Source organism: Dama dama, chromosome 7, assembly GCF_033118175.1.
Source record: "Dama dama isolate Ldn47 chromosome 7, ASM3311817v1, whole genome shotgun sequence".
In the NCBI taxonomy this organism is placed as follows: Eukaryota; Metazoa; Chordata; class Mammalia; order Artiodactyla; family Cervidae; genus Dama; species Dama dama.
Genome location: NC_083687.1, coordinates 28,768,179 through 28,795,286, shown reverse-complemented (window position 1 = coordinate 28,795,286; position 27,108 = coordinate 28,768,179). Strand labels below are relative to the sequence as shown.

At 38.9% G+C, this 27,108-nt stretch overlaps 1 protein-coding gene across 5 annotated transcripts in view; it reads right to left on the bottom strand.

Annotated features, from left to right (window-relative positions):
• Positions 1 to 892: 892 nt before the first annotated feature.
• Positions 893 to 27,108, bottom strand: part of LOC133059611 (butyrophilin subfamily 1 member A1-like) — a 46,863-nt gene continuing 20,647 nt past the window's right edge. For 2 of the 5 annotated variants that reach the window (XM_061146963.1, XM_061146967.1), the window contains exons 5-12: positions 11,838 to 11,858; positions 10,279 to 10,299; positions 5,169 to 5,189; positions 3,982 to 4,002; positions 3,040 to 3,066; positions 2,526 to 2,552; positions 1,950 to 1,976; positions 893 to 1,773 (exon numbers count right to left, since the gene is read on the bottom strand). In XM_061146963.1, the coding sequence (XP_061002946.1) occupies positions 1,250 to 1,773; positions 1,950 to 1,976; positions 2,526 to 2,552; positions 3,040 to 3,066; positions 3,982 to 4,002; positions 5,169 to 5,189; positions 10,279 to 10,299; positions 11,838 to 11,858 (689 nt within the window). In that variant the 3' untranslated portion in view covers positions 893 to 1,249. The remainder of the gene's footprint in view (positions 1,774 to 1,949; positions 1,977 to 2,525; positions 2,553 to 3,039; positions 3,067 to 3,981; positions 4,003 to 5,168; positions 5,190 to 10,278; positions 10,300 to 11,837; positions 11,859 to 27,108) is intronic. The other 3 variants (XM_061146965.1, XM_061146966.1, XM_061146968.1) reach the window with 3 other exon arrangements.

Here is a 27,108-nt window from a genome sequence, read left to right as displayed (position 1 = left end):
ATCTATTTCTGCTTTATTGACTAGGTCAAAGCCTCTGACTGCATGGATCACAATAAACTCTGGAAATTTCTGAAAGAGATGGGAATACCAGACCACCTGACCTGCCTCTTGAGAAACCTGTATGCAGGCCAGGAAGCAGCAGTTAGAACTGGACATGGAACAACAGACTGGTTCCAAATAGGAAAAGGAGTATGTCAAAGGCTGTATATTGTCACCCTGCTTATTTATGTGCAGAGTACATCATGACAAACACCAGGCTGGAAGAAGCACAAGCTGGAATCAAGATTGCTGGGAGAAATACCAATAACCTCAGATATGCAGATGACACCACCCTTATGGCAGAGAGTGAAGAGGAACTAAAAAGCCTCTTGATGAAAGTGAAAGAGGAGAGTGAAAAAGTTGGCTTAAAGCTTAACATTCAGAAAACTAAGATAATGGCATCTGGTCCCATCACCTCATGGGAAATAGATGGGGAGGCAGTGGAAACAGTGTCAGACTTTATTTTGGGGGGCTCCAAAATCACTGCAGATGGTGACTGAAGCCATGAAATTAAAAGATGCTTACTCCTTGGAAGGAAAGTTATGACCAACCTAGATAGCATATTAAAAAGCAGAGACATTACTTTGCCAACAAAGGTCCGTCTGGTCGAGGCTATGGTTTTTCCAGTGGTCATGTATGGATGTGAGAGTTGGACTGTGAAGAAAGTTGAGTGCCGAAAAATCGATGCTTTTGAACTGTGGTGTTGGAGAAGACTCTTGAGAGTCCCGTGGACTGCAAGGAGATCCAGCCAGTCCATCCTGAAGGAGATTAATCCTGGGTGTTCATTGGAAGGACTCACGCTGAAGCTGAAACTCCAATATTTTGGCCACCTCGTGTGAAGAGTTAACTCATTGGAAAAGGGATTGGGGGCAGGAGGAGAAGGGGACGACAGAGGATGAGATGGCTGGATGGCATCACCGACTCAATGGACATGAGTTTGAGTAAACTCCGGGAGTTGGTGATGGACAGGGAGGCCTGGCGTGCTGCGATTCATGGGGTCCCAAAGAGTCGGACACAGCTGAGCGACTGAACTGACTGACTGAATCATCAGTCTGTGTCCAGAGCTTCAACTTGAGAATGAACCAGTAAGGAATAGGAAAAATATCTATTTGTATCTCATTGAGGGAGAATTGTGATTTTTCGCTGGGGATCAAAGTAATCATTTCTCCCGGAGGGGTAGGCATCAGCACATTACACCATCAGCACATTCTCATTCACTTGGACAGATGGTTAGGGAGCCTGACTCAGAGGACCAAAGTCTGAAAAGTGGCCTTAGGGCACCATAGAATGTGTTCTGGGGAAAGGTGAATATGTGGGATCCATCTGTCATATTATAGAAAGATACATCTCCAGCCTCATAATCCAGAAATACCCCCACAATAAAGGGTTTTTCTCTGAGAGTAAGATGGGTTTCTGGGGAGGTGAGGGCCCAATGCTCTCCCTCATAGAACCTAATGGCCCAGAAACCATTCTGTGGGGACATTGTGACCCTCCCCTTCCTTGTTACATTATCCCTACAAACTCCCAGGTCCCAGGAACGGGCATTCCCAACCTCTACTTTCCAGAAATATCTCCCTGAGCTGAATCTCTGGTCACCCAGCACACAAGGAATGGAGTCGAATCTCTGTGGGGAGCTGGGAAGATTTTGATGCCTTTCTTGACAGGAAACTCGTCTCCCTTCTTCAGACAGGAGGAGGGTAGGATGAGCAGTGGCTGCATCCAGGGTCACATGTGCTGCAAAGACAAGTGGACCATCATGTTTCTGGGAAGGGTCTCAGTAGGCCTGGGCCAGAGGGTTCTCACTCTGTGAGGACTCCTCTGACCCTGGGTAGATCAGCTCACTTCCACCCATCATTCCTCCAGGCTGTCCCACAAAGAGCAAGGTCCCTCATGGATCATTGCATACTCACCAGTTTTGAATTCTTCTTTCCTCCAATCTACAAGGAACAAGTGAACATGAGAACCTACCATCTGAAAAACACAGCTGCCTGTCTGTCCAAAATACTATGAGTATAAACTCCCTAAGATTAATTAAAGAATAATAGCAATCAAAGAAAATACTCTTTTGTAAGTTAACTTTTTTTTTAACAGTCTTCTAGATAATGTGTGACTTGAGACATGACCCATCCCTATGCCCTCTAAGTTGACATTCCTGCAGGATAAATACTTAGACTCTATTTAGAGTGTTTAAGAGGAAATAAGGAACACGGTGTTTGACAAAGTAACTTGTTGATCACGTTAGTTTCCTCAGATTTTAGCCAATGAAAACCAGTTTATATAGAATGTGAGATATAATTAAAAAATCTGCTAAAATTTAGCACTTTATACATCTTATTATCTCTTATAGTATTAAGTAGTCTATGAAATTAATGTTATGTATGCTTTGGAGTTTCTTTGATTTTCATTATATGTTTTACACACAGTAGATGTTCATTTAAAATATTTTTGATCATAGGATTTTCTTCAGCAGAGTCTATGTAACTCACCAGGATATAATGGTGCATTCCTCCAGACTACAAAAGAACAAAATAGGAAGCCCTTTAATTTTTTTTTCCTTACCTGATTTCTCTTACTATCATTTTGTTTTTCTGCTGTCTTTATTCCCTTTCTTTTTTGACTCTCTTGGGCTTTCTCTTTCTATCCTGTATTATCTTCATATTCTGTTTTTTTCAAACATGAAAATAAAAGTGGTCAGGTGTAGGAAAGGTAGAAATAAAGAAGCAGCAAAAGATCAGAGGAACACTGGAGGAGTGTGAGGAAGATTAAATAAACAGGAGAAGCATGAAAGGAGGAAAGGAGGAAAAACATGTGAATCACTCATCATTTACTCGTCAAAGATAATTCACTGAAATTACAGAAATTTAGCAGGTAATTCTAGAAATTCCTCTTTGCTGGCTACAGACATTTTTATTTTGTTCCTGCTTCCCATCCTACTGCACTAGAGACAAGACTCAAGATAAACACAAGAATGGAGCTTTCTGAGAGCTAAGCATTACTCACCTTGTTTGAATCGAGCCTTCCTCTTATCTGAGGGACAATATACAAACACACATATATGAGACAGGATTTCTTAACATCATAAGGAAGATGAAATTAAAGCCACACATCTGCCGATGTTTGTGTTAGCATACTGATCAGGTATTGCTTATTCAAAAATAATGACAGGAATCTCTTAAGTTCCTTGCATATGAAACATTTACAATAGTATAAAGAATGCAGTCTGATATGTAGAGTGATGAAGATATAAATAATTTTTATAATAGGTTACTAAACTTGTATAGGAATATCTTATAAAGACATGTGAATCCATGGCTGATTCAGTCAATGTATGGCAAAAACCACTACAAAAAGTAATTAGCCTCCAACTAATAAAAATAATTGGGAAAAAAATAATTTTAGAGTTTAGTGATATATTATCAATGAAGTTTATTTGAGTCAAAATGAAATACAAAAGACCCTGAATGATGAACAACTTGTTGAATAATTGAACTAATCTAAGCAAATATGAAAGAAGAAGAATAGCTACAGTAGGAAACAAAAATAACAAGGCAAAATCAAGAAAAACATTTAAATACCTTGGCTTCTTAAGAACATGATCAAGAGAAGTGGACTAGCAAGATTACACTTGTTATCAGTAGACAAAGTCCTTCAGTATGAACTTCTCTCACTCACCAGGTTTGGAGTCTGAGCCCTTCTAGGAACGGGGGCAATATCATGTACAAAACAATGGGCATTGCTTCTCAGAGGACACCTTGGAGAACCCAAGTTAAAGAAAACTTTCTATTAAATGGAGAAAACCACATTCTAGCCTAATCCCTATCATGGAGACAACCTCATGATGAAATTATGATAATCATCTGAAGATTATATCAGAAGAGGGAAGGGAAACAAAGTATGTTTATAGGAATTACATCTCTAAAAGGATGTCAGAATAACAGTTACCAAGTTCATTCTGAAGTTCCCCTGAAAAGCAAAATGGAAAAAACTCAAGTAAGTGTCAAGGAAAAACAACCCAGAAAATGAAAATGAGCTGAAAATTTGCAGTTCACAGAAAATTGGTAGGATGAATGTGATCAGAAAACAAAACAAAACAATACAAAAATGGGAAAATGGCAAGGAAGTCCATTTGTCTTAGAAAAGTGAGAAAAAGAAATGAATTTCATAATTGACTGAATAAAAAGAATGGCTAAGGTGTGGACAGAAAATAACTTGGATGTGAGCTGGTACATGTTTCTTTTATGCATAGTTTTAAGGATATAAGTAGTTAAAAATATAGACAGAAAATATACTTAAAATGACCTTAGAGTGAATGTTTTTGGTTGTAGTGTAGTGATGTTGATTTCCTAACTATACAAACCTTTCTGAATATATCAGATTAAGCATGATGTCCTTAAGTGAAAACATCATTTGTATATTTAGGGTAAACATATGTAAGTCCTGAAAAAGTCTTTCAGGAAGATGTCACAGCATTGATAAAGTGAATGACTATACTAAGTCGGGGTACAATACTTTTGTGCTTTAGGCTGTACAATACAAAGTATGTACAATACTTCTGTACGTACTTTAGGCAGATGGTTTCTAATTCTTTACACTTAACACAATTGCAATATATTTAATTTAGTTGCCAACTGAAGGACTTTCAAAATTAGTTGTGAAAGCTTGTAGTCTCTGGTTTTATCACCTACTGCAGAAGCCAAAGAATTGAGTGTCATGGCTCTGGCCAAATTCTTTCCATTTCTATTAACTTACACTGTTGAATGTTTTCTAGAAAAAAGATATAGAATAGAAAGCATCTACCTATCAGCTTCATGCCTTTCATCTCACCAGCTTCTTAATGAAACTGGCAAGATCCTGCAAGACAGAAGGAGCCAGTCTTTATAGAGAATGCATGGTATGAAGTGAAAAGAGAAGGAATGGGAAAGTAGAGAAGGTAGGGAAACAGAAATGGACAGAATTAAAATGGGAGAATTCCCACACCAAAATAGTAGGGTGGAACATGGAATATTAGGTAGACATGCAGGAGAAAGCCATGCCAATACAAGGCATAGAGATGAGAAGTCAGGTAATGTTAAATGTTGCATCAGTCATTTTAAAGGGGATTAAGACTAAGGAGATATCAGAAAATTTACCTAGTCTATTCCGAAGTACTTCTAAAAAAAAAAAAAAAAAAGAAACAAATGTAAATGGCTTGGGGAAAACACTACAAAGAGAATGCAAAATTTACTGGAAAATACATATTTAAAATTAACCATGTCCAGTTTCAGATGAACACGCACAGAAATTGGCTCAGAGCTGAGTATTGTTCAGAGACATGCTAGAGTAAATAAAGAAAGGTGAAATGGAGTTAATGTAGTTATTAGACAAATTTTTTAGGATTATTACTTCTGGTGGTTAATTTGTAAAATCATTCTTGATCCCTTTGGCAAATTTAGGCTACTATTGTCCTGTTTGTTAGCTTTAGTATGGTCATTGGCTGCTTTTACATGTACTAGTCAGTTCTCATCATTGCAGTAGCTACATGTAGTCAAGTTGCCACAAACACTGTATAAAGGAATACTGAAACACTGTAGGCATAGATCATACACTGGCAGGTTTCTGAGTACCTCTTTTTACAACTCTGATTGCCACCAGTTAATTTGCTACCTTGTTACATTTGAGTTTCTGTTTAATTCATGCGTGCTGCTGCTGCTGCTGCTGCTAAGTTGCTTCAGTTGTGTCTGACTCTGTGCGAACCCATAGATGGCAGCCACCAGGCTCCCCCATCCCTGGATTCACCAGGCAAGAACACTGGAGTGGGTTGCCATTCCTTCTCCAATGCATGAAAGTGAAAAGTGAAAGTGAAATCGCTCAGTTATGTCTGACTTTTAGCTACCCCGTGGACTGCATCCTACCAGGCTCCTCCATCCATGGGATTCTCCAGGCAAGAGTACTGGAGTGGGTTGCCAGTGCCTTCTCTGATTCATGTGTGAATGAAACTTAACCCAATCACATGGGTGCTGAATCCAGGAGAGAGAAAAGAGTAGGTTTTCTGAGAGATTCTGTTTCTCAACAACCATGCTTTTTACCATTCCTCCTGCTTTTTGAGAGAAAATATCTAAACACACAAATAGGAGACAGGTTTTCTGAACATTATAAAGGAGCTTCCACTAAAGCTCTACCTTTCCTAATGATTGTTTCTGTGACACTTTCAAGTTATGTTCTTTTTGTTATTAAAGGTGTCAGTTCAGTTCAGTTCAGTCCCTCAGTCGTGTCCGACTCTTTGCAACCCCCTGAATCGTAGCATTCCAGGCCTCCCTGTCCATCACCAACTCCCAGAGTTTACTCAAACCCATGTCCATCGAGTTGGTGATGCCATCCAGCCATCTCATCCTCTATCGTCCCCTTCTCGTTCTGCCCCCAATCCCTTCCAACCTCAGGGTCTTTTCCAACGAGTTAACTCTTCACATGAGGTGGCCAAAGTATTGGAGTTTCAGCTTCAGCATCAGTCCTTCCAATGAACACCCAGGACTGATCTCCTTCAGGATGGACTGGCTGGATCTCCTTGCAGTCCACGGGACTCTCAAGAGTCTTCTCCAACACCATAATTCAAAAGCATCAAGTTTTCAGTGCTCATCTTTCTTCACAGTCCAACTCTCACATGACCACTGGAAAAACCTTGACTATACGAGCCTTTGTTGGCAAAGTAATATTTCTGCTTTTTAATATGCTATCTAGGTTGGTCATAACTTTCCTTCCGAGGAGTAAGCGTCTTTTAATTTCATGGCTGCAACCACCATCTGCATTGATTTTAGAGCCCCCCAAAATAAAGTCTGACACTGTTTCCACTGTCTCCCCCTCTATTTCCCATGAAGTGATGGGACCAGATGCCATAATCTTAGTTTTCTGAATGTTGAGCTTTAAGCCAACTTTTTCACTGTCCTCTTTCACTTTCATCAAGAGGCTTTTTAGTTCCTCTTCACTTTCTGTCATAAGGGTGGTGTCATCTGCATATCTGAGGTTATTGGTATTTCTCCCAGCAATCTTGATTCCAGCTTGTGCTTCTTCCAGCCTGGTGTTTGTCATGATGTACTCTGCACATAACTTAAATAAGCAGGGTGACAATATACAGCCTTTGACATACTCCTTTTCCTATTTGGAACCAGTCTGTTGTTCCATGTCCAGTTCTAACTGCTGCTTCCTGGCCTGCATACAGGTTTCTCAAGAGGCAGGTCAGGTGGTCTGGTATTCCCATCTCTTTCAGAAATTTCCACAGTTTATTGTGATCCACACAGTCAAAGGCTTTGGCCTAGTCAATAAAGCAGAAATAGATGTTTTCCTGGAACTCTCTTGCTTTTTCAATGATCCAGTGGATGTTGGCAATTTGATCTCTGGTTCCTCTGCCTTTTCTAAAACCAGCTTGAATATCTGGAAGTTCACGGTTCATGTATTGCTGGAGCCTGGCTTGGAGAAGTTTGAGCATTGCTTTACTAGCCTGTGAGATGAGTGCAATTGTGCAGTAGTTTGAGCATTCTTTGGGATTGCCTTTCTTTGGGATTGGAATGAAAACTGACCTTCCCCAGTCCTGTGGCCACTGCTGAGTTTTCCAAATTTGCTGGCATATTGAGTGCAGCATTTTCACAGCATCATCTTTCAGGATTTGAAATACCTCAACTAGAATTCCATCACCTCCACTAGCTTCGTTTGTAGTGATGCTTTCTAAGTCCCACTTGACTTCACATTCCAGGATGTCTGGCTTAGGTGAGTGATCACACCATTGTGGTCATCTGGGTCATGAAGATCTTTTTTGTACTGTTCTTCTATGTATACTTGCCACCTCTTCTTAATACCTTCTGCTTCTGTTAGGTCCATACCGTTTCTGTCATTTATTGAACCCATCTTAGCATGAAATGTCCCCTTGGTATCTCTAATTTTCTTGAAGTGATCTCTCATCTTTCCCATTCCTTTGTTTTCCTTTATTTCTTTGCATTGATTGCTGAGGAAGGCTTTCTTATCTCTCATTGCTATTCTTTGGAACTCTGTATTCAAATGGGAATATCTCCTTTGCTTTTCACTTCTCTTCTTTTAACAGCTAATTGTAAGCCCTCCTCAGACAACCATTTTACCTTGTTGCATTTCTTTTCCATTGGGGTGGTCTCATTCCCTGTCTCCTGTACAATGTCACGAACCTCTGTCCATAATTCATCGGGCACTCTATCAGATCTAGTCCTTTAAATCTATTTCTCACTTCCACTCTATAGTCATAAGGGATTTGATTTAGGTCGTACCTGAATGGTCTAGTGGTTTTCCCTACTTTCTTCAGTTTAAGTCTGAATTTGGCAATAAGGAGTTCATGATCTGAGCCACAGTCAGCTCCCAGTCTTGCTTTTGCTGACTGTCTAGAGCTTTTCCATCTTTGGCTGCGAAGAATATAATCAATCTGATTTTGGTGTTGACCATCTGGTGATGTCCATGTGTAGATTCTTCTCTTGTATTGCTGGAAAAGCGTGTTTGCTATGACCAGTGCATTTTCTTGGCAAAACTCTATTAGCCTTTGCCCTGCTTCATTTCGTACTCCAAGGCCAAATTTGCCTGTTACTCCAGGAAGTAACTCCTGTTACTTCCTACTTTTGCATTCCAGTCCCCTATAATGAAAAGGATACTTTTTTGGGTGTTAGTTCTAAAAGATCTTGTAGGTCTTCATAGAACCATTCAACTTCAGCTTCTTTAGCATTGCTGGTTGGGGCATAGGTTTGGATTACCGTGATATTGAATGTTTTGCCTTGGAAACGAACAGAGATCATTCTGTCATTTTTGAGATTGGATCCAAGTACTGCATTTCAGACTCTTTTGTTGACCATGATGGCCACTCCATTTCTTCTAAGGGATTCCTGCCCACAGTAGTAGATACAATGGTCATCTGAGTTAAATTCACCCATTCCAGTCCATTTTAGTTCGCTGATTCCCAGAATGTCGATATTCACTCTTGCCATCTCCTGTTTGACCACTTCCAATTTGCCTTGATTCATGGACCTAACATTCCAGCTTCCTATGCAATATTGCTCTTTACAGCATCGGACCTTGCTTCTATCACCAGTCACATCCACAGCTGGGTATTGTTTTTGTTTTGGCTACCTCCCTTCATTCTTTCTGGAGTTATTTCTCCACTGATCTCCAGTAGCATATTGGGCATCTACCGACCTGGGGAGTTCCTCTTTCAGTATCCTATCATTTTGCCTTTTCATACTGTTCATGGGGTTCTCAAGGCAAGAATACTGAAGTGGTTTGCCATTCCCTTCTCCAGTGGACCACATTCTGTCAGACCTCTCCATCAGGACCTGTCCATCTTGGGTGGCCCCACACGGCATGGCTTAGTTTCATTCAGTTAGACAAGACTGTGGTCCTGTGATCAGATTGGCTAGTTTTCTGTGATTATGGTTTCAGTGTGTCTGCCCTCTGATGCCCTCTCACAACACCTACTGAATTACTTGGGTTTCTCTTACCTTGAATGTGGTGCTGCTCCTTGGAGGTACATCTCTATAAACCATTTTATGGTTTATAAATTTTATAAATTCATTTTATAAGTGGAAACCATTTTACAAATTCATTTGAATGAATTTCATAATTGACATAGAATTTTTAACTTATTTTTGTGCTAGAATATTAAAAAGAGTTCTGGAATTATCTCAGGACATAACTTTAGACTTTAGTGATATATTATCAATGAGATTTACTTGTGTGAAAAACATATGATTAAGATCCAAAAGGAATAGCAATTTGGCAAATTAATAATCAAATGAGTAGGAATAAAAATGAAAGAGGATTCATAACTATGGCTGGAAATTGAAAATAACTAGGCCAAGTCTGGCAGAAACACTTACATACACTGGATCACTTGAGGGTATGGTCAAGAGAAGTGGACTAGCAGGTCTTAAGATTACATTTGTTATCAGTAGACAGAGTCCTTCAGTATGAACTTCTCTCACTCACCAGGTTTGGAGTCTGAGCTCTTCTAGAAACTGGGGCAATATCATGTACAAAATAATGGGCATTGCTTCTCAGAGGACACCTTGGAGAACCCAAGTTAAAGGAAACTTTCTATTAAATGGAGAAAACCACATTCTTCTAGCCTAATCCCTTTCATGGAGACAACCTCATGATGAAAATATGATAATCATCTGAAGATTATATCAGAGGAGGGAAGGGAAACAAAGTATGTTTATAGGAACTACATCACTAAAAGGATGTAAGAATAACAGTTACCATTTTCATTCTCTAGTTCCCCTGAAAAGCAAAATGGAAAAAAATCAAATAAGTGTCAAGGAAAAACAACACAGAAAATGAAAATGAGCTAAAAATTTCTAGTTCACAGAAAATTGGTAGGATGAATGTGATCAGAAAACAAAACAAAACAATACAAAAATGTGAAAATGGCACGGAAATCCATTTGTCTTAGAAAATTGAGAAAAAGAAATAAATTCCATAATTGACTGAATAAAGAGAATGGCTAAGGTGTTGGCAGAAAATAACTTGGATGTGAGCTGGTACATTGTCAGGAATCGTCTGGCCCTTATTAATTCCTGAATATTCAGGAATTAAGAGGTGAGGCACGCCTTTCCCAGGGCTGAGGAATCCAGGCATTTCCTTTATTAGTTTCTCATTATGGTGATAAGCACCCTCTTCTCTCTTTAATAGGGATCGCCTTGTGTTTTGTAAGTCTGGAATTTTAACCTTTATCTTTGCTGAGAATAACTACCTTTTAAGACAGTATATATGCCCACGCCATGTTGACTAAAGCACCTTTGCTCCATCAGAGCTTTGGTCCCCATGTCTTTCTTTCTTTTTTTCTCCATCTCTCTCCGTCTATTTCCGGCTGATTCTCTGGAGCACGGAAGCCGGCTGCGTAACCCAGGGAATATTAGCCTCTTTACTTCTTTCACTCTTTCATCCACGACTCCGGACCACCAGGTTCCGGTCCATTAAAGGACCAACAGTACATGTTTCTTTGGTGCATAGTTTTAAGGATATAAGTAGTTAAAAATTTAGATTAAAAACATACTTTAAATGATCTTAGAGTGAATGTTACCTTGGTTGTAGCGTAATGATATTGCTTTCCTAATTTTACGATGTCCGTAAGTGAAAACATCATTTGTATATTTAGGGTAAATACGTCTAAGTCCTGAAAAAGTCTTTCAGGAAGATGTTACAGCATTGATAAAGTGAATGACTGTAATAAGTCGGGGTACAATACTTTTGTAAGGCTGATGGTTTCTAATTCTTTACACTTAGCACAATTGCAATATATTTAATTTAGTTGCCAACTGAAGGACTTTCAAAATTAGTTGTGAAAGCTTGTAGTCTCTGGTTTTATCACCTACTGCAGAAGCCAAAGAATTGAGTGTCATGGCTCTGGCCAAATTCTTTCCATTTCTATTAACTTACACTGTTGAATGTTTTCTAGAAAAAAGATATAGAATAGAAAGCATCTACCTATCAGCTTCATGCCTTTCATCTCACCAGCTTCTTAATGAAACTGGCAAGATCCTGCAAGACAGAAGGAGCCAGTCTTTATAGAGAATGCATGGTATGAAGTGAAAAGAGAAGGAATGGGAAAGTAGAGAAGGTAGGGAAACAGAAATGGACAGAATTAAAATGGGAGAATTCCCACACCAAAATAGTAGGGTGGAACATGGAATATTAGGTAGACATGCAGGAGAAAGCCATGCCAATACAAGGCATAGAGATGAGAAGTCAGGTAATGTTAAATGTTGCATCAGTCATTTTAAAGGGGATTAAGACTAAGGAGATATCAGAAAATTTACCTAGTCTATTCCAAAGTACTTCTAAAAAAAAAAAAAAGAAACAAATGTAAATGGCTTGGGGAAAACACTACAAAGAGAATGCAAAATTTACTGGAAAATACATATTTAAAATTAACCATGTCCAGTTTCAGATGAACACGCACAGAAATTGGCTCAGAGCTGAGTATTGTTCAGAGACATGCTAGAGTAAATAAAGAAAGGTGAAATGGAGTTAATGTAGTTATTAGACAAATTTTTTAGGATTATTACTTCTGGTGGTTAATTTGTAAAATCATTCTTGATCCCTTTGGCAAATTTAGGCTACTATTGTCCTGTTTGTTAGCTTTAGTATGGTCATTGGCTGCTTTTACATGTACTAGTCAGTTCTCATCATTGCAGTAGCTACATGTAGTCAAGTTGCCACAAACACTGTATAAAGGAATACTGAAACACTGTAGGCATAGATCATACACTGGCAGGTTTCTGAGTACCTCTTTTTACAACTCTGATTGCCACCAGTTAATTTGCTACCTTGTTACATTTGAGTTTCTGTTTAATTCATGCGTGCTGCTGCTGCTGCTGCTGCTAAGTTGCTTCAGTTGTGTCTGACTCTGTGCGAACCCATAGATGGCAGCCACCAGGCTCCCCCATCCCTGGATTCACCAGGCAAGAACACTGGAGTGGGTTGCCATTCCTTCTCCAATGCATGAAAGTGAAAAGTGAAAGTGAAATCGCTCAGTTATGTCTGACTTTTAGCTACCCCGTGGACTGCATCCTACCAGGCTCCTCCATCCATGGGATTCTCCAGGCAAGAGTACTGGAGTGGGTTGCCAGTGCCTTCTCTGATTCATGTGTGAATGAAACTTAACCCAATCACATGGGTGCTGAATCCAGGAGAGAGAAAAGAGTAGGTTTTCTGAGAGATTCTGTTTCTCAACAACCATGCTTTTTACCATTCCTCCTGCTTTTTGAGAGAAAATATCTAAACACACAAATAGGAGACAGGTTTTCTGAACATTATAAAGGAGCTTCCACTAAAGCTCTACCTTTCCTAATGATTGTTTCTGTGACACTTCCAAGTTATGTTCTTTGTGTTATTAAAGAGGTACATCTCTATAAACCATGTTACTGGTTATAAATTTTATAAATTTATTTTATAAGTGGAAACCATTTTACAAATTCATTTGAATGAATTTCATAATTGACATAGAATTTTTAACTTATTTTTGTGCTAGAATATTAAAAAGAGTTCTGGAATTATCTCAGGACATAACTTTAGACTTTAGTGATATATTATCAATGAGATTTACTTGTGTGAAAAACATATGATTAAGATCCAAAAGGAATAGCAATTTGGCAAATTAAAATCAAATGAGTAGGAATAAAAATGAAAGAGGATTCATAACTATGGCTGGAAATTGAAAATAACTAGGCCAAGTCTGGCAGAAACACTTACATACACTGGATCACTTGAGGGTATGGTCAAGAGAAGTGGACTAGCAGGTCTTAAGATTACATTTGTTATCAGTAGACAGAGTCCTTCAGTATGAACTTCTCTCACTCACCAGGTTTGGAGTCTGAGCTCTTCTAGAAACTGGGGCAATATCATGTACAAAATAATGGGCATTGCTTCTCAGAGGACACCTTGGAGAACCCAAGTTAAAGGAAACTTTCTATTAAATGGAGAAAACCACATTCTTCTAGCCTAATCCCTTTCATGGAGACAACCTCATGATGAAATTATGATAATCATCTGAAGATTATATCAAAGCAGGGAAGGGAAACAAAGTATGTTTATAGGAACTACATCACTAAAAGGATGTAAGAATAACAGTTACCATTTTTATTCTCTAGTTCCCCGAAAAGTAAAATGGAAAAAATTCAAATAAGTGTCAAAGAAAAACAACACAGAAAATGAAAATGAACTGAAAGTTGCAGTTCACAGAAAATTGGTAGGATGAATGTGATCAGAAAACAAAACAAAACAATACAAAAATGTGAAAATGGCAAGGAAATCCATTTGTCTTAGAAAATTGAGAAAAAGAAATGAATTTCATAATTGACTGAATAAAAAGAATGGCTAAGGTGTGGACAGAAAATAACTTGGATGTGATCTAGTACATGTTTCTTTTATGCATAGTTTTAAGGATATAAGTAGTTAAAAATTTAGATAAAAATATACTTAAAATGATCTTAGAGTGAATGTGAACCCAGGTTAAAGAAAGCTTCCTATTAAATGGAGAAAACCACATTCTTCTAAGCCTTGTCCGTTTCATGTCAACAAGCTTATGATGAAATTTTGATAGTTATCTAGAAGTCAGAATCCCAAGAACATATGAAACGAAGGAAATAAAACAAAAAAAATATTTCTAGGAATTATATCCATTAAAAAGTCATAAGAAATTTGCTCATTAAATATTGAAATATATATGAATAGTTGTGGCTGATTCATGTCTATGTATGGCAAAACCAAAACAATACTGAAATTATCCTTCAATTAAAATAAATGAATTAGTTAAAAATTAAAAACACTCATGCGTATGTCAAGGAACACCAACAAACAAAAACAGAAATAATTTGAATGTCCTCACTTTATATAAAATTGGCAGGAAGAATGTAATTTAAGAAAAAAAATAAGCAAAAACACCTCCCCCCCCAGAAAAAGAAAGAAAAAATATTGTAAGGAAGCACATGGAAAATTTAAGAAAGGGAATCAGTTTCTCAATTGACTTAATAAAAGAACCATGGGAAATGTTTAGAAAGAATGAAAACCAGGATTTCTTATCATACATGTTTCATTTATGGAGAGTTTTATAGGATATAAGTATTTCTAATTTAGACCAAAATACCTGTTTAATAAAATGATAAAATAATTTTACAGTAATAATTATATCTTGGTGGTAGTTTAGTGAAATTGACTTTTAGTTTTCAAATGTTTCTGACTATGTCAGATTAAACAAGATTTCTGTAAGAGAAATGGAGTAGGAAATGGCAGTCCACTCCACTGTTCTTGCCTGAAGAATTCCATGGACAGAAGAGCCTGGCAAGCTACAGTCCATGGGGTTGCAAAAGAGTCAGACATGACTGAGCACACATGCATAAGAGAAAATGTCATTTCTATAATTAAGGTGAAAGTGAAAGTGATAGTTGTGTCTGACTCTTTACAACCCCATGGGCTGTAGCCTACCAGGCTCCTCTATTCATGGAATTTTCCAGGCAAGAATACTGGAGTGGGTTGCCACTCCCTTCTCCAGGGGTTTTTCCCAATCCAGGGACTGAACCTGGGTCTCCTGCACTTCAGGCAGAGTGTTTACATCTGAGCCACCAAACGTATGTATGAGTCCTGAAAAGGTATTTTTAGAAGATGCCACAGCCATTGAGAAAGTTAATGACTATATGTCTGGGTACAATATTTTTGCAAGTCTGTTGGTTTCTAATTCTTTACACTTAATAAAACCGGGATAAATTAGTGATCAATAGAAGGACTTTCAAATTAGCTTTGAAAGCCTATACTTTCTTATTTTATCATTTACTTCAGAAAGTAAAAAAATTGAGTGTCACGGTTCTAACCAAATTCTTTCCATACTTTTTCATTTTCATTATCAAGGATTTTCAGCAAACAAATATTTTAAAAACAGAAAATAAATGGAAAAGTTGATGTAGATGACTGATTTATGTATTTGGGGGACATATAATCTTCAGCATGGAGTTAATGGAGGAAAACAAATGCTATGATTATATCATATAATCAAAGCAAAGTGTTAGACTGTGCTTTAAGCACTAATTTTATCTCATTCTATAACGTGACTCTGGGCTATATTGAAGTCACTTATAAAGCTTTCATATAAATTTCAAGAGATCAGCTCATTTAGAGAAATTGACATTTTGTTAAAAGACAGTGTTTGGGGGTCCTTACGATTTATAGGTTTCAAGATGTTACTCACTATGCACACTGTTCCTTGTCCTACACTTTTGGAGGAAACCTCTCAAGCAGTATTAATCCACTGTGTGGTCTTCCCCCCATCTCTCCTGTGTTCACTAGACTAAAATAACTATTAATACTCATCTCTGCCTCTCAAGTTACAACCTTCCTATATTTAGATATCTTTTAGGATATACTTCCTAACTTAAAGAAGGGGAGACTAGTGTAATCTCATGGAGAAGGAAATGGCAACCCTCTCCAGTATTCTTGCCTAGAGAATCCCGTGGATGGGGAGCCTGGTGGGCTGCTGTCCATAGGGTCGCACAGAGTCAGACACGACTGAAACGACTTAGGAGTGTAATCTCATATACATTACTGTGAGGAAAAACTCATCCTTTCAAATAAAATAGGGTAGAAAAGGAATAGAAAAGAGATATTATGTGGAAATGAAGAGAGATTTAAATTGAAAAAGCCTATATTGGGGAATACTGACAGGTCAGAACTTTAAAATACTCAGATGTGACATATATCTTGGTGCTAAAACTCTGTTCACAGAAGGGCCTTGCCTTCTTGCTATAGATAGAAATATGAGAGAGGTAATAATGGCATAAACTGAATTGCAAATGACACTAGGTAACTGAGTTGAAAGCTAAGATACTGACATAAAATCATGTAAAAGCATCTTGTTTGAGTTACGGCAAGTGATCACCAGAAGTTTCAACATTAAGTTTCAAGGATACAAGAAATAGATAAAAGAATAGCAAGGCACACAATGGAAAACTTATTGGTACTTGTCTCTTTCCTGTTCACTCTCCTCCAAAAAGTAAAAAGAAGAAATAAAAATTCATTCCAAATAAAAGCATATTGTTGGGAAGAAAGGAGAACAAAAATTGGGACTCCTTTCATAGTTTACTCCGTGGTACAACTTGACCCATATTTGTGAAAAGTGGAGCCATAAGGTTGCAAAGGATATCTCATTAGTCAGAGACAGTGTCATTTTATATCCTTCCACCCCTTAGTGCAAAAGAAACTAAATTAGGAAATGAAACCATTAAGGAGAGTTAGGGTGGGAATTCTTTGGGGATGTACAATATCAGCCATTTATATATCATTGGGACTTTCTTTTTCACTTTAAAATGGAAATGTAAACATGCAGAAGACAGGTTCTTACTAAAAAGTGAAGAAGAATACAGAAAAGCCATGTATTTGTGCCAAACTATATTTGTCACCATAGTCATGTGAGATTTACTATAATCATTGTTTTTGTTGTTTTTCAGTCACTGAGTCCGATTCTCTGCAACCCCATGAACACCAGGCTTCTCTGTCCATCACTATCTCCCTGAGTTTGCTCAAACTCATGTCCTTTGAGTTGGTGATGCCATCCAACCATCTCATCCTCTGTCGCCCCCTTCTTCTCTTGCCCTCAATATTCCCCAGCATCAGAGTCTTTTCCAGTGAGTCAGTTCTTCCCATCAGGTGGCCAAAGTATTGGAGCTTCAGCTTCAGCATCAGTCCTTGCAGTGAGTATTCAGGATTGATTTCCTTTAGGATTGACTGGTTTGATCTCCTTGCAGACCAAGGGACTCTCAACAGTCTTCTCCAGCACCACAGTTTGAAAGCATCAATTCTTTGGTGCTCAGCTTTCTTTGTAGTACAACTCTCACATCCATATGTGACTACTGGAAAAACAATAGCTTTGACTAGATGGACCCTTGTTGGCAAAGTAATGCCTCTGCTTTTTAATATGCTGTCCATGTTGGTCATAACTTTTCTTCCAAGGAGCAAGCATCTTTTAATTTCATGGCTGCAGTCACCATCTGCCATGATTCTGGAGCCCCCAAAATAAACTCTGTCACTGGTTCCCCATCCATTTATATCTTGGCTAATGTGAACAGTGCTGCAATGATTGTGGGATTACAAATCTCTCTTTGAAATACTAACTTAAATACACAGTACAATTTTTAAGTTTTTGAGGAATGCCCATGCTGTTTTCTGTATGGCTGTACTAATTCACATTCTTACCAACAGTTTGTAAGGATTCTCCTTTTTGCATATCTTTCCGATCATTTGTCATTTTTTTTGTCTCTTTGATAATACGCAATCTAATATGTGTGAGTGATATCTCATCATGGTTTTTATTTGCCTTTACCTGAGGATTAGTGATGTGAAGGACATTTTTAATTACTAATTGGCCATGGAATGTGAAGTCAAGTGGGCCTTAGAAAGCATCACTATGAACAAAGCTAGTGGAGGTGATGGAATTCCAGTTGAGCTATTTCAAATCCTGAAAGATGATGCTGTGAAAGCACTGAAGATGTGAAGCCTGAAAGATGATGCACTTAATATGCCAGCAAATTTGGAAAACTCAGCAGTGGCCACAGGACTGGAAAAGGTCAGTTTTCATTCCAATCCCAAAGAAAGGCAATCCCAAAGAATGCTCAAACTATCGCACAATTGCACTCAATTCACACACTAGTGAAGTAATGCTCAAAATTCTCCAAGCCAAGCTTCAGCAATAAGTGAACTGTGAACTTCCAGATGTTCAAGCTGGTTTTAGAAAAGGCAGAGGAACCAGAGGAACCAGAGATCAAATTGCCAACATCTGCTGGATCATCAAAAAAGCAAGAGAGTTCCAGAAAAACATCTATTTCTGCTTTATTGACTATGCCAAAGCCTTTGACTGTGTGGATCACAATAAACTGTGGAAAATTCTGAAAGATATAGGCATACCAGACCACCTGATCTGCCTCTTGAGAAACCTATATGCAAGTCAGGAAGCGACAATTAGAACTGGACATGGAACAACAGACTGGTTCCAAATAGGAAAAGGAGTACGTCAAGGCTGTATATTTTTACCCTGCTTATTTAACATATATGCAGAGTACATCATGAGAAATGCCGTGCTGGAATATGCACAAACTGGAATCAAGATTGCCGGGAGAAATATCAGTAACCTCAGATATGCAGATGACACCACCCTTATGGCAGAGAGTGAAGAGGAACTAAAAAGACTCTTGATTAAAGTGAAAGAGGAGAGTGAAAAAGTTGGCTTAAAGCTCAACATTCAGAAAACTAAGATAATGGCATCTGGTCCCATCACCTCATGGGAAATAGATGGGGAGGCAGTGGAAACAGTGTTAGACTTTATTTTTTTGGGCTCCAAAATCACTGCAAATGGTGATTGCAACCATGAAATTAAAAGATGCTTACTCCTTGGAAGGAACGGTATGACCAACGTATATAGCATATTAAAAAGCAGAGACATTACTTTGCCAACAAAGGTCCGTCTAGTCAAGGCTATGGTTTCTCCAGTGGTCATGTATGGATGTGAGAGTTGGACTGTGAAGAAAGTTGAGTGCCAAAAAATCGATGCTTTTGAACTGTGGTGTTGGAGAAGACTCTTGAGAGTCCCTTAGACTGCAAGGAGATCCAACCAGTCCATCTTAAAGGAAATCAGTCCTGGGTGTTCATTGGAAGGCCTGATGCTGAAGCTGAAACTCCAATACTTTAGCTATCTCATGTGAAGAGTTGACTCACTGGAAAAGACCCTGATGCTGGGAAGGATTGGGGGCAGAAGGAGAAGAGGACGACAGAGGATGAGATGACTGGATGGCATCACCGACTCAATGGACATGGGTTTGAGTAAACTCCGGGAGTTGGTGATGGACAGGGAGGCCTGGTGTGCTGCAATTCATGGGGTCGCAAAGAGTCAGACACAACTGAGCAACTGAAATGAACTGAACTGAACTGATGTCTACTTTTGAGAAATATGTGGTCAGGTTTTTTTGCCCTTTTTTTAGAGGATTGGTTTGTTTGTTTTTTGCTATTAAATTAAATTAATTTCTTTTACACTTTGGATATACAACCATTATCAAATACATAATTTGCAAATATCCTCTCTGTTTCTGTAGTTGTCTTTTCATTTTCCAAATGCTGATCCTTTCTTTTGCTGTGCAGGAGCTTTATAGTATGATATAGTCCTATTTGCTTATTTTTACTTTGTTGCCTGTGCCTTTAGTGTCACATCCCAGAAATAATTGTGAAGACTAATGTGAAGAGGGGCTTCTCAGGTGATGCTACTGGCAAAGAATGTGCCTGCCAATAAAGCAGACATAAAATATGCGGTTTTGATATCTGGGTTGGAAGATCCCCTGGAGGAGAGCATAGCAACCAACTCCAGTACTCTTGCCTGGAGAATCCCATGGAGGGAGGAGCCTGGTGAGCTACAGTCCATAGGGTTGCAAAGAGTCAGACCTGTCTGAAGCAACTTAGCATGCATGCATACAAGGTGAAGGAGGTTTTCCTTGCCTAGAGGTTTTATGAATTTAATCTCATATTTAAATTATTTAGTTGATTGTTGTGTATGGTAACAAAAGAGTCCAATCCCATTCTTTTGCATGTGGGTATACATAGTTTCCCCAACATGGTTTATTGAAGAGACTGTTCTTTCCTCTGTGTGCATTCATGTCACTTTTGTTGAAGATTAGTTGACCAGATATATGTGGGTTTAATTCTGGGCTCTCTGTTCCGTCCCACTGTGTCTGTTTGCCAGAACCATAGTGTTTTGATTACTATAGCTTTCTAGCATAATTTGAAATCAAGAAATGTGATGTCTCCAGTGTTATTCTTTTTTTTTTGAAAGTGTTTTATTTATTTAAAAAAATTATTTACTTTAATTGGAGGCTAATTACTTTACAACATTGTAGTGGTTTTGTCATACACTGATATGAATCAGCCATGGGTGTACATGTGTTCCCCATCCTGAATCCCCCTGCCACCTCCCTCCCCATCCCATCCCTCTGGGTCATCCTAGTGCACCAGCCCTGAGCACCCTGTCTCATGCATCGAACCTGGACTGGTGATATGTTTCACGTATGATAATGTACATGTTTCAATGCTGGAGAGGGTGTGGAGAAAAGGGAACCCTCTTAACACTGTTGGTGGGAATGCAAACTAGTACAGCCACTATGGAGAACAGTGTGGAGATTCCTTAAGAAACTGGAAATAGAACTGCCATATGACACAGCAATCCCACTGCTGGATATACATACTGAGGAAACTGGAATTGAAAGAGACACGTGGGGGGAGGAGCCAAGGTGGCGGAGGAATAGGAGGGAGAGACCACTTTCTCCCCTATAAATTCATCAAAAGAACAATTGAATGCAGAGCAAACTTCACAAAATAACTTCTTATCACTAGCTGAGGACATCAGGCGCCCAGAAAAGCAGCCCATTGTCTTCGAAAGGAGGTAGGACAAAATATAAAAGATAAAAAGAGAGACAAAAGAGCTAGGGATGGAGACCCGTCCCAGGAAGGGAGTCTTAATAGAGGAAGTTTCCAAACAGGAAACTCTTGCTCTGGCGGGTCTGGGGGAAGTTTTCGAATCTTGGAGGGCAACCTAACTGGGAGGAAAAATAAATAAAACCCACAGATTACGTGCCCAAAAGCAACTCCCAGCAGAAAAGTACCCCAGACACCTGCATCCGCCACCAGCAAGTGGGGGCGGAACAGAGAGGAGCGGGTGGCATTGCTTAGGGTAAGGACTGCGCCTGAGTGCCCTGAGGGCAATTGGAGGGAGCTTTTGTTAGATACCAACTTAAACTGTGGGATAGGAAAAGAGAGAGAGAAAATTAACTGGCCCGAACACACTGCCGGCCGTTCGCAGAACAAAGGGTCTGAGCAAGTCCAGAGAAGAGCTCACCAGCTACGGACTGGCCCAGCCCCACAGGAGGCAGGAGGCAGGAAGCAGGAGGCAGGAGGCAGGAGGGAGGGGAACGGGACAAACTCGGCCCCAAAGACGGCATCCCCTACCACACTGCAAACAGGCCTCCAGTTTCTAACCAAAGACTTCAAAGATTCTGGGTGGTCGACATCCACCGGGAGGGTTGCGGCTAAACACAGGGCACACGCACCCGACCAGCACGGGCAGAGGCTGAGGCTGGGGCCGCGGAGGGGAGAAGGCGCTCCGCACCCAGGAGAGTGCGCCCATCAAGCTCCGGGCTGCCTGAGCTGCTCGGGCGGGGAAGGCACAAAGCGCAGGCGCAACCGAGTCCGCGCTTTTCTGGAATACCCGAAAACTGGAACCGCACCCAACGCAGGGCCTGCTCCATATAGAGCAGCTGGGAGCCTGAGCAGCGTAGACGGGGAAAGCAGCGCCAGTCCCTCCCCGCAGCACAACGGAACTAGCGAACCTGAACAAGACACCACCTCCGCCCGCCTGTGTCAGGGTGGAAATTAGGCACTGAAGAGACCGGCAAACAGAAGCCAGACAAACAAAGGGAACCGCTTCAGAAGGGACCGGTGCAACAGATTAAAATCCCTGTTGATAACACAGACTACACTGGAAAGGGCCTGTAGATATCGAGACGTGTAAGCTGGAACGAGGAGCTATCTGAAACTGAACTGAACCCACACTGACCGCAACAGCTCCAGAGAAATTCCTAGACATATTTTTACCTTTCTTACTTTTTTTTTTTTAATTAAAAAATTTTTTTTCTTTTCTTTCCTTTTTTATTTTTTCTCTTTTATTTCCTTTTAAAATTCCCTATTACTCCCCCATTACTCCTTAACTTTCATTTTCATAGATTTTAACGATTTTTTTAATTAGTAAAAAAATTTTTTTTCTTTTCTTTTTTTTCTTTTTCTCTTATTTTCTTTTAAAATCCTCTATTACTCCTCTACTACTCCTTGATTTTCATTTTTATTTCACTATAACCTTGCAAAAAAAAAAAGAGAAGCCCTATTTTTAAACTGAACTTCATATATATTTCTGAAATTTATTGTGTTTTTGTTTTTAATATTGTATTTTTAAGAGTCTAACCTCTACTCTAGATTTTTAATCTTTGTTTTTCAGGATGTGATATAAATTTTGGACTTTTAAGAATCCAATATTCAGTTCCCATTTTTATTCAGGAGTGTGTTGATTACTCTCTCCCACTTTTGACTCTCTGTTTTCTTCCTCAGAACACCTCTATTTCCTCCTTTCCTCTTCTCTTCCCAATCCAGTTCTGTGAATCTTTGTGGGTGTCTGGGCTACGGAGAACACTTTGGGAACAGACAGCTGCGTAGATCTGTCTCTCTCCTCTTGAGTCCCCCTTTTTCTCCTCCTGCTCATCTCTATCTCCCTCCTCCCTCTCCTCTTCTTCATGTAACTCTGTGAACCTCTCTGGGTGTCCCTCATGGTGGAGAATCTTTTCACCATTAACCTAGAAGTTTTATTATCAGTGCTGTACAGTTGGAGAAGTCTTGAGACTACTGGAAGAATAAAACTGAAATCCAGAGGCAGGAGGCTTAATCCCAAAACCCGAGAACACCAGAAAACTCCTGACTACATGGAACATTAAGTAATAAGAGACCATCCAAAAGCCTCCATACCTACACTGAAACCAACCACCACCCAAGAGCCAGTAAGTTTCAGAGCAAGACATACGATGCAAATTCTCCAGCAACACAGGAACATAGCCCTGAACGTCAACATACAGGCTGCCCAAGGTCACACCTAACACATAGACCCATCTCAAAACTCATTACTGGGCCTCCATTGCACTCCAGAGAGAAGAAATCCAGTTCCATGCACCAGAACACCGACACAAGCTTCCCTAACCTGGAAACCTTGACAAGCCAATCATCCAACCCCACCCACTGGGTGAAACCTCTACAATAAAAAGGAACCACAGACCTCCAGAATACAGAAAGCCCACTCCAGACACAGCAATCTAAACAAGATGAAAAGGCAGAGAAATACCCAACAGGTAAAGGGACATGAAAAATGCCCACCAAGTCAAACAAAGGAGGAGGAGATAGGGAATCTACCTGAAAAAGAATTTAGAATAATGATAATAAAAATGATCCAAAATCTTGAAAACAAAATGGAGTTACAGATAAATAGCCTGGAGACAAATATTGAGAAGATGCAAGAAATGTTTAATAAAGACCTAGAAGAAATAAAAAAGAGTCAATTAAAAATGAATAATGCAATAAATGAGATCAAAAACACTCTGGAGGGGACCAAGAGTAGAATAACGGAGACAGAAGATAGGATAAGTGAGGTAGAAGATAAAATGGTGGAAATAAATGAAGCAGAGAGGAAAAAAGGAAAAAGAACCAAAGAAATGAGGACTACCTCAGGGACCTCTGGGACAATGTGAAACGCCCCAACATTTGAATCATAGAAGTCCCAGAAGAAGAAGACAAAAAGAAAGGCCATGAGAAAATACTCGAGGAGATAATAGCTGAAAACTTCCCTAAAATGGGGAAGGAAATAGCCACCCAAGTCCAAGAAACCCAGAGTCCCAAACAGGATAAACCCAAGGCGAAACACCCCAAGACACATATTAATCAAATTAACAAAGATCAAACACAAAGAACAAATATTAAAAGCAGCAAGGGAGAAACAACAAATAACACACAAAGGGATTCCCATAAGGATAACCGCTGATCTATCAATAGAAACCCTCCAGTCCAGAAGGGAATGGCAGGGCATACTTAAGATAATGAAAGAGAATAACCTACAACCTAGATTACTGTACCCAGCAAGGATCTCATTCAGATATGAAGGAGAATTCAAAAGCTTTACAGACAAGCAAAAGCTGAGAGAATTCAGCACCACCAAACCAGCTCTTCAACAAATGCTAAAAGATCTTCTCTAGACAGGAAATGCAGAAAGGTTGTATAAACGTGAACCCAAAACAACAAAGTAAATGGCAATGGGACCACACCTATCAATAATTACCCTAAATGTAAATGGGTTGAATGCCCCAACCAAAAGACAAAAACTGGCTGCATGGATACAAAAACAAGACCCTTATATATGCTGTCTACAAGAGACCCACCTCAAAACAAGAGACACATACAGACTAAAAGTGAAGGGCTGGAAAAAAATATTTCATGCAAACAGAGAACAAAAGAAAGCTAGTGTCGCAATACTCATATCAGATAAAATAGACTTTCAAATAAAGGTTGTGAAAAGAGACAAAGAAGGACACTACATAATGATCAAAGGATCAATCAAAAAAGAAGATATAACAATTATAAATATATATGCACCCAACATAGGAGCACAGCAATATGTAAGGCAAACGCTAATGAGTATGAAAAAGGAAATTAATATTAACACAATAATAGTGGGAGACTTTAATACCCCACTTCAACTATGGATAGATCAACTAAACAGAAAATTAACAAGGAAACACAAACTTTATTTTTTTTTCATTTATTTTTATTAGTTGGAGGCTAATTACTTTACAATATTGTAGTGGGTTTTGTCAAACACTGACACGAATCAGCCATGGATTTACATGTATTCCCCATCCCAATCCCCCCTCCCACCTCGCTCTCTACCCAATCCCTCTGAGTCTTCCCAGTGCACCAGGCCCGAGCACTTGTCTCATGCATCCAACCTGGGCTGGTGATCTGGGAAACACAAACTTTAAATGACACAATGGACCAGCTAGACCTAATTGATATCTATAGGACATTTCACCCCAAAACAATCAACTTCACCTTTTTCTCAAGTGCACACGGAACCTTCTCCAGAATAGATCACATCCTGGGCCATAAATCTAGTCTTGGTAAATTCAAAAAAATTGAAATCATTCCAGTCATCTTTTCTGACCACAGTGCAGTAAGATTAGATCTCAATTACAGGAAAAAAATTGTTAAAAATTCAAACATATGGAGGCTAAATAATACGCTTCTGAATAACCAATAAATCATAGAAGAAATCAAAAAAGAAATCAAAATATGCATAAACATGAATGAAAATGAAAACACAACAACCCAAAACCTATGGGGCACTGTACAAGCAGTGCTAAGGGGAAGTTTCATAGCATTACAGGCTTACCTCAAGAAACAAGAAAAAAACCAAATAAATAACCTAACTCTACACCTAAAGCAATTAGAGAAGGAAGAAATGAAGAACCCCCGGGTTAGTAGAAGGAAAGAAATTTTAAAAATTAGGGCAGAAATAAATGCAAAAGAAACTAAAGAGACCATAGCAAAAATCAACAAAGCTAAAAGCTGGTTTTTTGAAAAAATAAACAAACTTGACAAACCATTAGCAAGACTCATTAAGAAACAAAGGGAGAAGAACCAAATTAACAAAATTAGAAATGAAACTGGAGAGATCACAACAGACAACACTGAAATACAAAGGATCATAAGAGACTACTACCAGCAGCTCTATGACAATAAAATGGACAACTTGGATGAAATGGACAAATTCTTAGAAAAGTATAACTTTCCAAAACTGAACCAGGAAGAAATAGAAGATCTTAACAGATCCATTACAAGCAAGGAAATCGAAACTGTAATCAGAAATCTTCCAGCGAACAAAAGCCCAGAACCAGATGGCTTTACAGCTGAATTCTACCAAAAATTTAGAGAAGAGCTAACACCTATCTTACTCAAACTCTTTCAGAAAATTGCAGAAGAAGGTAAACTTCCAAACTCATTCTATGAGGCCACCATCACCCTAATTCCAAAACCGGACAAAGATGCCACAAAAAAAGAAAACTACAGGCCAATATCACTGATGAACATAGATGCAAATATCTTTAACAAAATTCTAGTAAACAGAATCCAACAACATATTAAAAAATCATACACCATGACCAAGTGGGCTTTATCCCAGGAATGCAAGGATTCTTTAATATCTGCAAATCAATCAATGTAATACACCACATTAACAAATTGAAAGATAAAAACCATATGATTATCTCAATAGATGCAGAGAAAGCCTTTGACAAAATTCAACACCCATTTATGATTAAAACTCCCCAGAAAGCAGGAATAGAAGGAACATACCTCAACATAATAAAAGCTATATATGACAAATCCACAGCAAGCCTTACCCTCAATGGTGAAAAATTGAAAGCATTTCCCTTGAAATCAGGAACAAGACAAGGGTGCCCACTCTCACCACTACTATTCAACATTGTTTTGGAAGTTTTGGCCACAGCAATCAGAGCAGAAAAAGAAGTCAAAGGAATCCACATAGGAAAAGAAGAAGTGAAACTGTCGTTGTTTGCAGATGACATGATCCTCTACATAGAAAACCCTAAAGACTCCACCAGAAAATTACTAGAGCTAATCAATGTATATAGTAAAGTTTCAGGATATAAAATTAACACACAGAAATCCCTTGCATTCCTGTACACTAACAATGAGAAAACAGAAAGAGAAATTAAGGAAACAATAACATTCACCATTGCAACAAAAAGAATAAAATACTTAGGAGTATATCTATCTAAAGAGACAAAAGACCTATACATAGAAAACTATAAAACACTGATGAAAGAAATCAAAGAGGACACAAACAGATGGAGAAACATACCGTGTTCATGGATTGGAAGAATCAATGTTGTCAAAATG